Source organism: Dufourea novaeangliae, unplaced genomic scaffold (assembly GCF_001272555.1).
Source record: "Dufourea novaeangliae isolate 0120121106 unplaced genomic scaffold, ASM127255v1 scaffold89, whole genome shotgun sequence".
Taxonomy (NCBI): Eukaryota; Metazoa; Arthropoda; class Insecta; order Hymenoptera; family Halictidae; genus Dufourea; species Dufourea novaeangliae.
Window position 1 is genome coordinate 5250611 of NW_015373988.1, and position 17286 is coordinate 5267896.

At 42.3% G+C, this 17286-nt stretch overlaps 1 protein-coding gene across 1 annotated transcript; it reads right to left on the reverse strand.

Annotated features, from left to right (window-relative positions):
* Nucleotides 1-1173: 1173 nt before the first annotated feature.
* On the reverse strand, nucleotides 1174-16776 carry LOC107187468. Its single transcript, XM_015575573.1, is given in 3 exon segments — nucleotides 1174-1471; nucleotides 1473-1515; nucleotides 16476-16776. Coding segments are annotated over 3 exon segments (642 nt in total).
* Between the last annotated feature and the right edge of the window lie 510 nt (nucleotides 16777-17286).

Consider the following 17286-nt stretch of genomic DNA (forward strand, 5'->3'; position numbering starts at 1 on the left):
GGAACAGAGATGAACGGGCCAGAAGTGGGGATGGAAAACCCTAGTATCTGCTCGTTCCGAATGCGATCTCATCAACGATTAACAACCACATCGAGGATTCAGCACGGTCTCTACGTAAAGCTACCTCGAAGGGAGCTAAAATTGTAGACGAATGTCCTGCTCCACTTTCGGTTCCTCTATTACAATACCATCTTCAGCGGTGCTCATTGAGCCTTTCTTTCCTTTCCATTCTAATACACGATGAGACAATCATTTCTTCGTCGTGTTCCTGGCTCCTCGAACTTTAAACACTTTGTTACCTATGGTCTGTTTTTCGAAAGAAGATGCCTGGGAGGTAGGCCTGGTGGGGATCTAACGCGAGCTGCATATTTCGTGCGACTTTATCACGGTCTAAATGCCACTCTGTGTCTCTTTCCATCCTCCGGCACTTCGGCACACAACTTCCTTCTTTACCCTACGATTTCCACGTGTAGTGTTTAATAACCTACGTATTAATTTAATCCCCTTTTAATATGTTGCTGAATATTTGGGTACAATACATCCTTTATAATACAGTCTGGTCAACATTCTCCGCCATTCCAATGGATGATTGATGGGCGCGTGCCGAACGGAGTCTCCACTACTTGAGATTGTAGCTAGGTTCTTCTCGAGATGTTTGTAATACGTGCGGTGGAGACAGACGACCGTAGACGAAGTCGCACGTCGACGGTCGAACGTTATTGACCAAGATGCGAAGAGTGAGAGAGACACAAGCACCGAAAACGTGTCGCGATCGCGACAACACCGCGAAAAATCGGGTCTACCTCCCAGGCATCTTCTTTCGAAAAACAGACCATAGTCTTGCGATTAATTTTCTCCGAATATTTCGTCCCTTCACATCAGTCCAGCTTATATCACGACCATCCCTACTAGTCGGACCATTCTATTGACCGGAAATCAGGTGTTTCTTTCTCGAATTGTTAGCCTCTGTCGTTTCTATCCAGCGTTTCTGTCTGCTCGAGGATCCCTCGGCTCGACTGGTCCGGGATCAAGCTGCGCAGAGGGTCTATTTCTCTCTCTCTCTCTCGCTCTTGCTATCTCGCTGTCTACGGGTACACGGTTTCTATAAGCTTGTCGAGCGGATCGCTCGATGTTTACGGAACGGGGACAGTGTTTGACGGAAATTCCGACCGGTCATTTCCGTCTCACGAAGATGTTCTCGAGCAGCTCCTTGGTGATCAGACGATGGGGCCGCGTCGGGCTCTCCGTTGGTCTCCCGTACAGCCGGCTGTTGATCGCGTACAACTTCGGGCTGAGCTCGCATCTCACGTTGAACCACCAGTCGCAGACGAACACCGCCTGGCTGAATTGCGTCCCGTTCGGGCACAAAAACGTCGCTTGACGGCCGTCTATGTCGCAGTAGTGCCACGCCTGGCATCTCGTCTCAACGTCCGCGAAGAAACCCGGGTACGGTTGCTCGTCGCAGTAGAAAGTAGGGTACTTTGCCTAGCACCGGATAGTCCGTACCTGGCCGACCTGCGAATTTAAGAATGCTGTTAGTTTATAGTTTTTCGTTGCGATCGGTTAGATTGTTTGATAGACTTTTGGTTCTTTTCTGGGGGAAGAGTTGAATTTTTGTTTTAAGGAAATATTTACAGGAATGAAGTTTGGCAGCAATCTGTAGATTGGAAAATGTGAAAAGGAAAGGGAGAGGGAGCGTTTCGTCCTGGGCCTGCTAGTAGACTCGTCAGTAAGGCTATCTATGTAGCAGACTCTGTCTTAGACGCGGGGATATACGATGGTCGGTTAAGGACGTATATATACGAACGAGGAAGGCTTCAGGCAGTTGCGGGAAAGGTAGACTCTGGTAGACCTCTGATGGTGAATGTAGGAAGAAGTGCCGCCACAGAAGGAATAAATGATCATTAGACTTGGATTTTATAGGTGCATAGTACACATGCGTTTTGAATGTAGTAAAGATGAGGATAGTTCAGTAATATCATATTCAGTATTTTTAATTCAAACAAATTTCTTATTTACTTTTAACCTCGTGGTCCAGGTTTGTGTTATACCGAACTTCATAAATTATTGGTTTCAACTTAAGCCCAGGTGAAATGGTCTTACCAGTAATTAGACTTCAGAGTACCTGTACCATTTGATGCAGGCACGAAAATAACAGTAAGGCAGAAGATGAAAGATCCCTTAATAGAGACGGTCAATTTGTGTTTAATTGTTCGTTTCCTGAATTTCATCTGAAAAATCTGTATATTTAAAAATCTACAGTCCAGTAATAACCCATCGAAATATCATCATCTTGCTTCAGAACTGATTTACAGGCTAAATTTATTTATCACTGCTTTCGTTGCAATAAACTAATTCTACTCTAGAGCGTTCTATAGCCCTACATCCAGTAACCTTATTTTAAGACATTGTTAACAGTATGTATCTTCTTTAAACCTTTTTCACAACAAAACAGTTCCGAAACCTATAAAGAAACGCGATTACCGTCCCTTTAGGCCAATAACATTGAAATTTTTCTGTTTCTGGACCGTTATTGTAATAATCGTGGTAATAACCAATGATTCGAACATCTAAGCACACACGTCGTTCAGGTACAGGACACGGTTATAGAGCTGACAGTCGGGCGACGAACGTCGATACATGGCAGGGCGGCTGCTTTGTACAGGTAATACAGGTGTCAGGTGAGCCGAGCACGTACGGTGCATCTCGCCCCTTGGCATTTCCAGCGATTAATCGAGGATACATCGAGCCGCCGTGGCAGTCTACGGACCGGAGCTTTGCTCACGTTCCAGTCTATCCGTTCGCGGGAATCGAGCAGCCAGAAGCGGGGGATCGTTTCTCCTAGCTGGGCGACGATCAACGGGGATGTGCCCCCTCCCGCCTTGTCTTCGCCAAATATCGCCGGAATCGTCCTGTATCCCCTGTTCTATCGTTTAATGAGATTTCCGCCCGTAACTCGGATTCCGAACACCTCTACTTCACCTGAATAATCGTTTCTCCTGTTGGGAAACTTGCTATTCTGTCGGATAGGTGGAATTAAACAACTGTCCCGGTCATTACACGCGTGACTTTACCGTCTTTGCTCGTCTTTACGGCGGAAGGTTCATCTTCTATCGGTGATTCTAGGGACTACGTGAGTGTAATGAAAAATATGTTGTGGTATGAATAAGCAGGTGAAGGTTATATAGGCAGAAACATTCTAAGAATAAGATCAATCCTTTTTTCCTATTATTTTTGAAGATTTTTTTATTGTAGTGTTAGTGGGTTTCTGGAGATTTCAAGGCCCCTTATATTTTTTACGTCCCTGGTAGAATAGCAGATGTTTTTGAAGATTCCAATGGCCTACAGTACAAGGTCATTCGGTATTAACCCTTTTTCGGATTATGGGTGCCACAAAGACCCCACCCAAATCTTTAAAGTAAGCACACTTCAATGCGCGTTTATATGATTATTTAAAAATTTATGTAATCGTCTATTGTTTCGTCGTGTTTCTGAATGTTGCAAAACAAATTCACTTGCACTTATCAGTTCTAGAAGTAATGGTTCTAGAAACCTATTTACGTTTGGAAATTCCTATAAGGGTTAAATAAAGGATCAAAACGTTGATTCTTACGTCGTAAGAGGTGTTCAATGTGGCATAGGTTTGGGGCGATGCAACATTACAATTAAGTGTCGAATTCCTAAAGTCTATTTCGTTTCTTTATTTAACGTCGTATTACCCTCTAATATAGGTTGTTAAAATCGTCTAAATCTAAACACCCACTATTCTGCTAGCGACAAAAGAAACATATCATATCATTTAACACACTAGAAGTAACTTTGAAATCTCCGAAAACCTATGTACAAAAAGATTATTACTAACATATCACGGCCTCCTTTTCACCGTACATCTGCAAACAACGTTATTCCATGCGTCTAAAAATAATAGAGACATTTCGGGTGGTCAAAATTTATCCGTCCACCCTGTAGAATGTCATCCACCGCCCAAACGTGCCACTCATTCCGCGACGTGTCCTCCGCAACAACATCAAGCAATCTGCCCAAGAGAATATGCATCGCCACGACGAAGAACAACGACGGACCATCGTAGAACCTCGAAAGTTTCGTCGCGCGATTTCGAGTTAACGATCGCGTTATCCCGGATAAGTCGGTAATTACATGTCTCTCGCTTTTCAAAAGGGTTAATCAGACCGGGCGTCGCGGATTTACGGCGGCACGCCCGTAAATACGGGGGCGCGAGATCAGGCCCCACGACACCTGGGGAAACTTTGTCCTGTCGTAAAAATGTTTCCCTCCCTCCAACCTCTCTTGTGTTTTGCAAGACTCTCTGCTTGTCGTCCGCTTCGGTTGCGTGCGAAATTTCATTCGAAACCGTCCGACCGTGCTGCCGAAATTAGACGAACAACAGGCATTCCCGACGAAGACATTCCTCTCGTTGCACTTTTATAGTAACTGCACCTCTCCATTTCACCCCCTCCCTCCTCCGAGTCCTCCTACGCGTCATCCCCCCGTGACGTTCTCTCGCGAACCGTAACTCTCTCGTCCCGCCATTTTTTCCCCTGCTCAGGTGCGTCTTTTTCGGGTATATTGCGTCGATTGCTCGAGAGGGTACCATGATCTCGCGACTTTATTTCTTGTAAAATTCAGCATATTCTTCGTTCAGCGACACAACATTCGCGGGAATGTAGTAAATTAGAATATACCGGGAGTATATTATGATCAAAAGTAGAAAATACAAAACTCCGTTAATTTTCATTTCCATAAAATTGATCTTAACCCTCATCCGTCCCTCGTGTCAATTTGACACATTTTTCCCTTAAGAAATTATACAATTCTGTCATCTATAGGTAAATTTAGCTGAAACTCCGTGACTTTTATTTTAGAGAAATTGAAAATTTAACCGTTTATCTCTTCGGTACATTAATTTCTTACCACTGTTTTAATTTAACATCGAGGGACAAATTAAGTTGGGAACATGAGGGGCGGTTGGGGGTTAAGGATTATGTATCTGTGGCTCGAAGTGTGACCTATACTTCGTTCGAAGCAATTAGAGGACAAGTATACCTCGCGTTTAAAAACTCCGTTACGTTACGAGAACAGCCGGCTTAAGTATTATACAGTCTCGATGCGGGAACGAAAGAATATCGAGCGGTCTTAAAAGCATTAGAAAGGAAGCGGAAGGAGCCTGAAAGTCTCGTCGTCGTCGGGCTCGGGTACGACTGACGGCCCATTATTATAAGCAAGTCGCGAGTCGATGAAATCCCTTGGCATATATTCGTTAATGGACGTGCGTCGGTAACGAGAAACATTATTGGGTAGGCGCATTACAGGCGAACGTAGTATCGCGGGGGCTATAATCTCAGCAAAGAAGTCGCAGCAGCAAGAAGCTTTCCCTTGCGAGTCCCCGGCCGAGGAATGAAAGAATCGAAGGAAGACGGGGATACGCAAACGATGGTTGAGAAGAGACACGGCTCCCCGTGTACTCGCATGCGAGCTTTTATAATTGTCCGCGATGATAGTAACGAGCGCTAGGTAGGCGATCAAAAGAAGGTAAAGGTATCTATTATCGCTGGGACTGGTTAGGGGGAAATTGTTGGCATGAAGACAGGGAGAAATAATCGGTAGGAAAAATATGCTTTGATTCGCGTACACGAGATTCGCTTGTTTATGCCAGCCAGGGAATCTGTGAACGGAATGCTGTTCGATTGATCGATTTGGTGGTAACGTTGGCGATTGATTTAAGAAATCGATCGAGTTTTATGGACAATTTTTCATTACGTTAGTCTGGTCCTCTTGCACTTAATGCACTTTCTATTATGTCCCTTTTTCATTTATTATATTCTGCGTTAGACTTTGAAAATAACAGAATGTGTAAAATATTATACAAAATTCTGTCTGGGAAAAATTGTAGGATGGTAGACACTTGTGAAGTACAGGAATAATGTTTGTTAATATTCATCTGTAGTGTACTGTTCAGAAAGCTTGAATCCCCGCGAATTAACTTGAACTTAACAATTCGTACGCAGTGTATTACATTGTTAATTACATAAAAAGGACATAGATTTAATTTCTAACCAGTAATATGCATATAATCTTGTGAAAATACTCAGCAGTAACCAAATGATCTAAATACTCGGTATAGAACTCGACACGTAAATATCACTATTTATAATAGCAAAAAGAGATATACTTCATCTCAAAATTTTCTCAGTAGCAGAATATCGACCACTCAATCTGTTAATGGACTCCAAGTAGAACAGGTGTTCCATAACAAATCACCAGTCAGTTGCAGCCGTCCACGCAAACTGCCCTATAATTATTTTACCTTAGTACTGTACAGCCTCCCGTATCCGAACTATTCGGGTGACATAAGTGTTCGGATAAAGGAATTTCGGGATAATAGAACAATCATGTTTCTGATACTAAACTCCATGTCAAAAATTCACAGTTTGTTCAAATATTAGGTTTATAAAAATTAAACACAATGTTAGGTTTCATGCTGAATCGATCAGATCAGAATTAGCTCCGATCGAACAGAGAAATGTATACGTGCTATCCAATCACTACATTCCATTGTATTTGCAACAGGAGAAGACAGCTGTCACTGGGAGACACTCTATTTGAATAACAAAACCTTCGAACATTAGAGTATTCGTATAATAGCCCCCAGTTCGAAGCATAGTCCAGACCACTCACTCCACTGTTTACGCGCGAACTCACGATGAGACTGTGATAGTCAACGAAGGTCGTAAATCTCCGACACGATTGATATCGACACCGAAGTTCGGCGTTTCCTAATACGAATTAACGTGATCAGGATAGTGGTTTTGTATAAAATAAAAATGGAAACAGTATATGTGGATTTAACGATAACAAATAACAAAACAAACTATTGATACAACTATTGAGTGATGAATTAAATGACGAAGTATAATACGCGATACAGGTTGTGCGTTTACTCCGGAGTCTTATATGGAAGTGTATACAAAGTGCAAGTTGTTGTTGACTCTTTAACTGTTGCTGGTAGACTGACTTTCAAATGGAATTGAAAAAATCATGAAAATATACGTTTCGCCTGATTGGCTGAAGAATGAAGGCGGTTGCTAAAAGTACTGACCACTGATTGGTTGACCTGAAGGAGGAGAAATCCGTTGGATTTTCCAAGACGTCATAGAAGAAGAAAACCATTAAGTCAGCCGCTCAAGGTTTGACTTGACCGGGCGCAATTTGTGCGCGTACTCGAAGGGTACAGTTTTACAACCCTTATGTTCCGACTTATGCTAGTGCCTCGCGGACGACAGCGGCTGTCGACCAAATGTTGATCCTTTCAACAAGGAGATTAAAAAGGGAAATAAATGTGTATAATGGATGAAAGGAAAATATAAAAAAAAATATAAAATTAGGGAACTTATTTCCTAAAGGTCTTTCATGCGTATAACATTTTAACTGTTAATATTTATGGTACGCTTTGCGTAACACTCCACCGACACTTCATTCAAACGGGAACTACCAAAATTGTCAACCGAAAAAGTAAACGGACCAAACAGATACAAAGGATTACCGAGAAGCAACAGGATCGCAGGGTCATACAGTTCGGGAACTCGCTTGCCGATGGCAAAGCTTCTTACCGAATTATAACAAGCCGGCAGGGGCGCGAGCTTTTCTCCCTCCGAGCAGTCGTCCGTCTAAACAACTTTGCATCAGTATGGAGCCCTTGCCCTCCCCCCCAGTTTGCCGTCACCTCTCCCACATCGCGTTCCCATTCTCTACGCCGTGGCTCGTCGTTCCTCTGCCCCATACCTATTCGAATCTCATTCGACGAGTAGAGCATAGTTTCACGCGGTGCGCATCGCTGTCGAGATCCCACTATCCAGGTGTATATACCCGGGGCTCGTGTTGTGTCATCGTGGAACAGAGACGGAGCTACGGCATACCCATCTACTGGCACGAGCTCGTCGAGAGAGAAAGGAAGAGGGATGGGTGGAACGGATGCGACGCTATAGAGACGGAACGTGCACTTTCCATCCGTGGTCGCAAACTCGTCTGTATCGCGGTGACATCCATACGAAATTCGCACCTTCCGCCGCTTGTCCGACCTGTTTTGTCACCGAGAAGAGATTCCGTGTACCCGCACGGAATAAACGTGTCCTCCGACCGTACCCCAACCGACGACCCAGCCCGGCCCACCCTTTTCAATCGCTTCCTCTCCACCTTTATCACCCTTTCTCTCTCTCTCTCTCTCTCGGTACTGTTTCCACGATCCCCTCCCCTCACGGCACGCATGGTGTCGTCCAGGTAATTATAACTTTGCCTGGTTCCGCGCCGACACCGCGAAATGTATCCATCGTTCCTCCTTTTCATCCCTTCTCGAGCTGGGACTGTCCTGCGACCGCCCCGCCGTAATTATTCCGATCTTTCGTGTCGATGTGGATGGGAATACTCTGTCGCGGAGTCCTCGGAGTAGAGGTTTTTCGATGGTCTTTTGGATTGGGGAGGTGTGTTGTGTATAGAGTTAATCATCGATTAGTGTTCGAAGGTTCGAAGGCACTGTAAATTTAGACGTCATCCTTATCACTATAGGAAGGGAGTCCCACGTGGAACCAAATGTTCAGTGGTAGGGATAACGTCTGAACATTCAGTGCCGAGGTGCCTTTGAACACTCATCGATGATTTACTGCTGTACGGGTTAGTCATTGATGTTGATGAATCTGAGGTCGTATACTATATTCTGTTGTAGGTTTCAACACGATTCAATACATGATAATATATGACTAACGGTCTTTTGTTTGCAAGTAAATAGAAGCGCGAATATTAATTACTGTTTAAACAATTTAGAGTCTTTTCTTGAGTAGGCATTGATGTATCATGGAACTGATTCGAACGGCAAAGCTAAATTTGTTAGGTAGGTTCTTCTTTCTTCCCCTCTGGATACGTTTTGCAAGGAAAGAAACCTAATTTGTTCTATATCCAGTAATTAGTAAGAATATTAGGAGCAGTTCGAAGTTCGAGTCGCGATCATCATATGCAAGCTTCAATTTCGACGCTGATTTACTTAATATCTTCGGTGAAAATGAGGTTGCAAGAGTTTTTCGGAATGTGTCGTCTTTTGGAAAGGCCATGCTTCATCGGCAATACATCGAGACGAATCATACGACTAGAAACAAATCTTCTACCATGTTGAATAGATTTCTTATTTTAGTCTTAAACAACATAAGTCTCTAACGGAACAAAGAATTTCCTGTTTTTATACATTACATACTGTGGTCTAATCATGAGCTAACCGCGTCATTTGGATTCTACAAACTTATGTAAGGAAAATTTCTTTTATTTATTGTTATTTTTCAATGCATATCTTTTACCGTGATATTTCTCCTCGTAGGTAAATTTTTTTTATTCATTATAAATGACATTAAGTCCCGAGTAAAATAGTGTTTATTTATAAATTTTCTGTGAGAGCCGGTTCGTTAATGGGGTCAGAATAGTTAAGATGAAACGTGCCACCTTAATTCGAGCTGCTTTCCGGCTGATCCCTTTGGGTCTCCAGGGTCCAAGGTTGGCGAGAACGGGAACGGAGTCTCTCTGTCTCTCCCTCTCTTTCTCTCTCTGGGGGGTTTGCGCGGAAAATCGAAGCCAACGTAAAGAAGTGGAAAATGCCAACCGCCATAACGGTTGCCAAAGAGTTTTGGTACGCCGCCAGACCGCGAAATATCACGTGTGTAAAAAATCGTCGAGACTCGTGGGCAAAGTGTGTGCCGGGTAACTTAGATCCTTTTGAAAATTGCCACTGGCCGGGCACAAAGGACCGTCGTCGTCGTTGCACTTATTAAGAAACGGCTACCTTGAACGGACCGCAACCATTTGAATAGCAAATTCCGTATAATGAAAGTCGGTTCCGCCTTGTAATGTAAAATAACGTGATATTAACGGGCAGTTTAAGTTGCACGCCAGATACGTTTCTTTTAAGTGTCAGCCTTTTGCAAATTCGCTTTAACGTCGGATCAGACGGTGGCGCGAAATTAAACACCTCCTGTATCGTTTCTGTTCTGTCGCTGCCTGTATTATCCTTGTCATGCGACTGGAATATCTTTTTCCTTCGTACGATTCTTCTGGAATACAGAGGGTGTGCCGGAAGTGCAGTGAATTACGAAAGTGTCCGAACGATTCGATATTGAAGGGTTCACCAGGTATATATAAATTTTACTAATATTATGAAGTGACTAAAGTTGAAGCAGTATATGCACAGATTAGAAGAAATTTATTAGAATAATGTAGACGTGAAAACTTGGGCTTAAAGTCCACCAAGTGCCACATTCCAAAACCACCATATTCGCCATAGAAATGTCTTCCTAAAATCTTGCCAGACTCTGTATAACTGACAAGGCAAAATGTATCCCAAGGATTCGAAATCAGAACGAGCGCTCGGCTAGCTGGTCGATTCACGATCGTTTCGTCTCATTCGAAGGTTAGCGTTATCCCGTTGTTTAGCGAGAATGAAGGACGAACTGGATGCGCATCAGGAAGAAACCATCGTTTCTCCACCCTCTACTCTCTCTTCCTTTCTCTCTTTTATGTTTCCCCGTGGCAGCAGCCATCGTCATAAAGTCAGTCAGGCGAATGGAACGAGGTTCGTTTCTTCTCTTCTCTGTCTCCCTCCCCATCCCTTCCTCTTCACCACCCTTTATCACGCGTTTCATTCGTCTTCGTCAGATTCTGGTGCAAGCGCGCGCGCTTACACATAGCAATATCGTGGAACGCAACGAAAATGGGGCCCACGAATTTGAGATTCGAGGCTGAAGCGGAAAAAAGACGCGATCGGTGGAAGGAAGTAGGTTGAAAAAGGAGAGTGAAGTCTGTTCTTCCGAAAACCTCACTTCTTCCTGGTCCAGTTCGCCCTCTAGATTGCTCTTGTTGAATCCGACGGTTTTCGTGGTGCAGAGGTTGCGCCCAGGGCAACGAGTATTTCAGTATCTTATCCAAAATAGGAATGTTCGATTTACTTCAAAGAATCCATTCTTGAATAGATTGCTAAATCGAGTCATGAGAATCGATTGTCTTAAAAATCAGAACCAAAGAATCGATTCTTTTAAAAATCCAACCCAAAGGTTCTTTAAAAATCGAAATCAAAGAATCGATTCTGCAAAGATTGATTTAAAAATCGTCTAAATCCCTCGTAAATAGGGAAGGGAATTAGTTGGAGATTCTTTTTATAAATACATTCCCGTAATTTTAAATTAATTAATAATTTGTTTAAACATTCGGAATTGTCCTTCCCTTTCCCTAAAAGGTACAAATTCATTGATCAGGCGTTGAACGCTTGAAAATTAAGAAATCAATAAGAAAGAACAAACGTATTAACGAGTAAGGGTTTATTTATTGTAAATAATTATTTTAATGATTCTTAGAAACATGATCCTGCGTTGTTAGTAGGAAGTATCCACACCTCAGCTATTGTCTAATAGCTAGCGGGGTGAAGCTGTTTTAATTGGTCTTTCCGTTGGGGACAAATTAATTGTTAAACAGAAAGACCAGTCAAAAAGTTTCATCCCTCCGACGTTTATTCAAATATAGTTTCGTTGAGAAACTTTCTTTAGTAACAGAAAACAAATTGAAGAAAGATATATCGATTCTTAAGATAAAGGATCGATTCAGAAGAATGAAACAACATAGAATCGATTCAAAAGAACGATTTTTTAACCACCATTAATGTGAATTATACGATAGCATAATAATGATTGAAAGCTTGATTAAGTGTATTGTATTGTTAACAAAATGATTAAACTGCTAATAGAGGGAAGAAGTTTCCGTTTACATTCAGTCTTTAGAAAGTTTAAATATTGGATATTTGCTTAAGCATTCTAGAAAGATACCGCCAACTGTACCGTAACTATTATCAAGCTTAAGCGACTTAGAGACTTAGGCAAAGAACACTTGGAATCGGGTTAAGATCGATAGGACTTGTAAAAGCTTCGACCAAACGGCTTCTTCGGCAGTATAATATTCTGTTCCGTAAAATTAATCGACTAACATAATTGTAATAATATTTTATCCATATTTAAAATAACCAATTATTGTTACATTTGCATACAAGTTTATTGTATGAGAAAGTATTCGTTTATAACAAATTGGAAGTTGTGTTGGAAGCGTTTGAGCAATAGTGTACAGAATCGGAACGAACCTATAGATTCATCGACTGATCCAGGATTAGAAATTACGAAACATTCCCCTCCCACCCCGTGTGTAGCCGTGGGATGTTACGCGTTCATGGAACGGCGGGTTACCGCCGCTGCTGTAAACGCCTTCATTGTCCCAGAATTCCGTGATCGATAATCGACATAACAGCCGGTGCTCGGTGCGCGGTCGACCGAATCGTCGAAACCCTCGAATCCGTCTTGGGACACCGTTAATCGGATCGCCGACGAGAAAAATAGTTACGAAGGATTAAGCGTGCTTGTCGCTCGACAAACCGTAATCGGATATTACAATATCAGATTATTGGCCTCCGATAAGGAAAAGCGGGAGGGGGGAGGCAGAGATTAAGAAATAGAAGTGGAGAATGGGGGGAAACGCTTAACGTCGAACTTTCCGCTCGAAACATTTCAACCGAATCGGTTCTTGGTAATATTATTAATTTTAATACCGTTTTATTCGAATCGTGGGAATACACGTGTAGTATCTAGGGAATTATTGGAATTTTTCAATTTAATTTAATAGAATCTAGTTAGGTGTTTGCATGGAAATGTAATCTTTTGTGTAAATCTGAATTGTGTGGTATAATGACAGTGAATTAAGTAATTTAGAATTATTGAAGTTAGATTGAAATTAATATTAAGAAAAATGTGAGAACGTAGATCTCCAATCAATGTAGATGATAGGTTTATTTAACCCTTACAGTACCTTATACATATAACCTTTATAGTACCTTATCGTTTACGCGAGTGTCTTGAAACTGCTGTACACCATTTTGAACATCGTGTCAATTAAGGTAAATTATATTTCCTTAATATTTCTTTGGTTTAGCAGAAAACAAATTATTATGCATTCCGAATTCGTCTCAGTATCCTTTAAAGGATGGGCGTAAAACAGTTATAGGTTCATCTATAAAAAAACTGAAAATGACCTCAAAAACTCTAGAAAAAAAGGGTTGACAAAAAATTTGGTACAATCATTTTAAAGCTCTCATCAAATAGCTAGCAGTAGAATAATCTAAGCTGCTCACGTTCCATAGTCCATCCACTATAATTTTTACGAAATATCAGACATTCTTCGTACCGACCAATCGTCTTATTACTTACAAGCCAGATAGTGTATGTAATTCCATCTTCTTCACCGGACACATCCTCCAGCGAACAAAAAAGAAGAGAAAAAAAAAACGAAGGCAAGATAAAAGACGTCGATCGATCCCCGTTATTAATATTTAACCGTGTTCCGTTAAGTAGAAGTCACACACGCCACTTTGCCCTCCCATTAGCTTCTTTGAAGGTTTTTGCACTGACCTGACGTAACACGCAAGGGCTCGTAAGACTTTTCTTGCCCGCCCTTTGTGCGGTCACGCTATCCCGGTGTCCCGTGTCCCTCGATGATCGATCGATCGTGAAATATCCGGGTGTCGGGCAAGGTTCCCGGCCGGAAAATAACCCCCGTAACGTAGTCTGGTGTGTGTAGGGTCGCGCTCGTGTACAACCGTCAGGGGGAGAGTACGACTTTGCTTTGTGCGAGACGACACATCGCGGGAGTGGAGGGAAAAGAGCCGAGCGTCTGACGGTAGGGGAGGACGGATTTATGCGAGCACGCGTGTAACGGCCGATTATAAAATTTACGCGACGAATTAAATGTTATTACGCGGAAGAGAAGCGCCTGCGAACGTTTTCTTCTGGCGCGTCGCTGATACCGACACGCTTGAGGTATGGCCGCGAAGATAGCGGGCGAACGAGCAGGTTAACACGGTGTCCCCAGGCCTTGTGCTTCGACGAGTTTTGCATCGGCGTGTGCAGACACCGACTTGGGTGGTGAGATAGTACCACTGGGAAAATGGGTTGATTCACGCGTAATGGAATAACGAACAGATTTATACGGTGACATTTTTCGTCTTCTTTTTTGTACACGGTACAAAGAAATGGTATGTCAGGGTTCAGATCGGTGATTCTGCAGTTATGCATTTGACGAAGGTTTGTTGGGAAAATGTATGGGAAAATACGAGGAAGTTATTGTTAACCCTATCGAGCATATACCCCTCATGGAAAGATAACATTTTGTTAATGACAAGTATACTCGTCATTAGATAGAAAAAAATTGCATTGGCTGGTTGAAGTAATAGTTAGGTAGAACAAAAGAAGAACATGGAACCGAAGAAATCACTCGAGAGAAGAGATATGTGCCGCCAGTATATGTACGAGGGATGTTTTATAAGGCAATTACTTTCTTTTGACGTAATTTTGTCATTTTAGTGGAATTTGCTGTAGTTTTGTTGGGTATACTTGTCGTAGCTAAAAACTTATTAAGCACGCAAGTGCACATTTTAAAAATAAAATAAAACAGTTAAAGGGTTAACGGCAGCTAGCATCATACCACTTTCCATGTTTAGAATTATGAATATCAGTAGAACCATCGACTAATAGTCAGACATGGAATCTTTGTATGTTTTGCAATTTATTTCTCTTGTTAACACATTATCTGAAGGTTAGTATTTAATAGATTTAGTAGATCTAACGATCAACAGCCAAGGAACTATTATTAAACAGTTCAATCACAGTAGAAAATTATATTCATGGAAAATATCAAAAATTGTAATAGACTAACGTAAGAATTTCTTCTGAAACCCTGATATAAGGTTAATATTTAAGGGCTTCCTGTCCATAAACACTGAAATTTAAAAGACTGTTAATAGGCTACACTGTACATTCAATTATTCTGAAATACAAACCTCTGAGCGAGTTCTAGCGATATACAAGACCGGTTTCGAACGAGTGTTTGAATTTCGAAAAACGTGATACAATTTTTCCCTCACTTTACGGTACTTTTTACATCATAAGCAAACAGATCGCGATGAATCTTGAGAAAGCCCGAGCAAAAACCACCGAGACTGGTCGTTCACGAGGAACAGTTTGTTTAAATTCGTCTCTTACCGTCTTTCCTTTTATTTTTTTTTTTATACGACGAGATACCGGGGCGAGCTAGATCCTTCGACAAGTTGCCTCCGTTTAAACGAGCGCGTTTTATGTAATTGTGGAAATGGGGAACGGAAGACAAGACGTGGATACATAGACAATTATTGCTCGTCGAGGTATTCCCGTGTATTTTCCCCGTTCCTTCGGTCGAGATTATTTTTATTACGCCCGCCAACGTCTGGGACTTACGCTCAAGGGCGTGCATTATCTTCTCTGTGGTCTGATCTGCCTTCCAATTTCATTCAACAACAACCCTTGCAATCTGTTCGTGGAAGTGTTTGGAAGACAGTGTGCTAACGTGATTCGTATAAATATTCTATTTTAAGGTAATCATCTTTGTTATATCAGTATATTGTGATCACTGTATCGAATAAAATCATATTACAAGAAAATAGAGGGACGTTTATGGAAATTCTTACTTTCATGGACAATTTTCTGTAGAACAGAGTCATTAAACAATTTATTATAGGTAACTTGGTTTTATTTATCCACCGTTAACGGTCATCGAACCCTTCGGATGCTTCGTGAATAGGGGCGTGTCAGTAGAATACCATTACCAATGGTCAGACCAAAAAATCGTACACAGTATATACCTATTAATTCCACCACATTAACCCAGCTGTTCTCGAATCTGTATGACCGAAAATGAAGACTATATTTCAGTAGGTATTATGTCTTTAAATATTTGTTCTTAACATTCAACCTACATAAACTTTTCATCTACTTTTTGTATATTTCCGATTTCTCAACAAATATTTAGTGCAAGAATACAAATAACGTGTATGACTCTGTAAGACTTTATTTAATCCCCAAAAACTTCGATCCATTAAAAAAAACTTTACTCAGACTACTCACTCGATCCCTAAAACTTCCACTCTAATTGACACGTAAACAAGCCTTCATCCAAACTGCTTAGTACCCACCCAATCCCCAAACCTGGCAACGATCCCTCACCATCGCGTCACGCGTTCGATCATCCGCGACTCCCTGGAATCGCGTCGCGAAATCGATGCCCAACGTTCAGGCGCAACACAGTCGTGACCCGATCGGTGTCCGCTTTCACGCGTCCCGGTCACGATTTCAAAAGAACATCGCTTCGAAAAGAACTAAGAAAAACGCGAGAGAGCAACTAACAGAGATGAAAGCATAGCGGATGTGCTAGCTGCCTGGACAACTGAAAAGAGGAAATTCCAGGAGCCTGGCGAAACGCTTGAAGAGGGACGAGAAAGGGAGTAGGAGGGGTTCGAAGGGGGGTAGGGATTCAGCTGGCAGAAGGGGGCAACTTTCCCCGAGATGATCTTGTTTACGTACCAGGTATCGATTTACCGAGATCGAGGTACTCCCGCACAGAGGGACTGAGGAATCCGGGCGGCACGGCCGGAGCCTCGTTCGTCGGATTGTTTCTTTCGTCCACGTCCTCGTAGTAGTAGTCCTCGTTGTTCTCGTGGACGTCTTCGTCCGGGTCAACGGGTTTCGCTCTCTTCGACACCTTGCCACCCCCTTGATCCCCTCCGCCGCCTCCGGTGTCCCGCACGCCCTCTGAAACATGACACGAGGGTTGCTGTTTAAAACGCGAATCGATCCCCCAATTTGACGCAGCTGGGGTGAGCATCCTCCTTTTTCGACGAGTGGTCCTCTTTCGCGACGAGTGTCGCGTGTCCTCCCGACCTGGGACCGCTCTTATTCGGCGAACGGATTGGGGCTGTTGACAAGTGACTGGGAATTGATTTATCTTCGTTACCCCGTGTTTCACTTGGTATCGCGATTTTTAAGGACTAATTACGGTATAACATACACCCTCCTCGGTGAGTATTGAGCCTTGGAAGGTGGATGGTTTTGATGGTCATACAAGTAATTGAGTCTGGATCCATTTGACCCTCTAAATGCATTCTTGAACTATGTTTCTTTGAGGAATGCTAGCTTTTTTAGTAGTACTGATACAAATAACTGAAGAAGTACGGTTTAGTTAGCCTACGACCAGCTATTCGCGTTTACTTGACTGACACCTTGGGATCTTATTAATTGATGACTTTCTGTTACATTGAATTACTTTCTGTTACATTAAATTACTTTCTGTTGGACACTGTGGAATTCGTCTTAGCAAATGCTATCGTATTGCGAA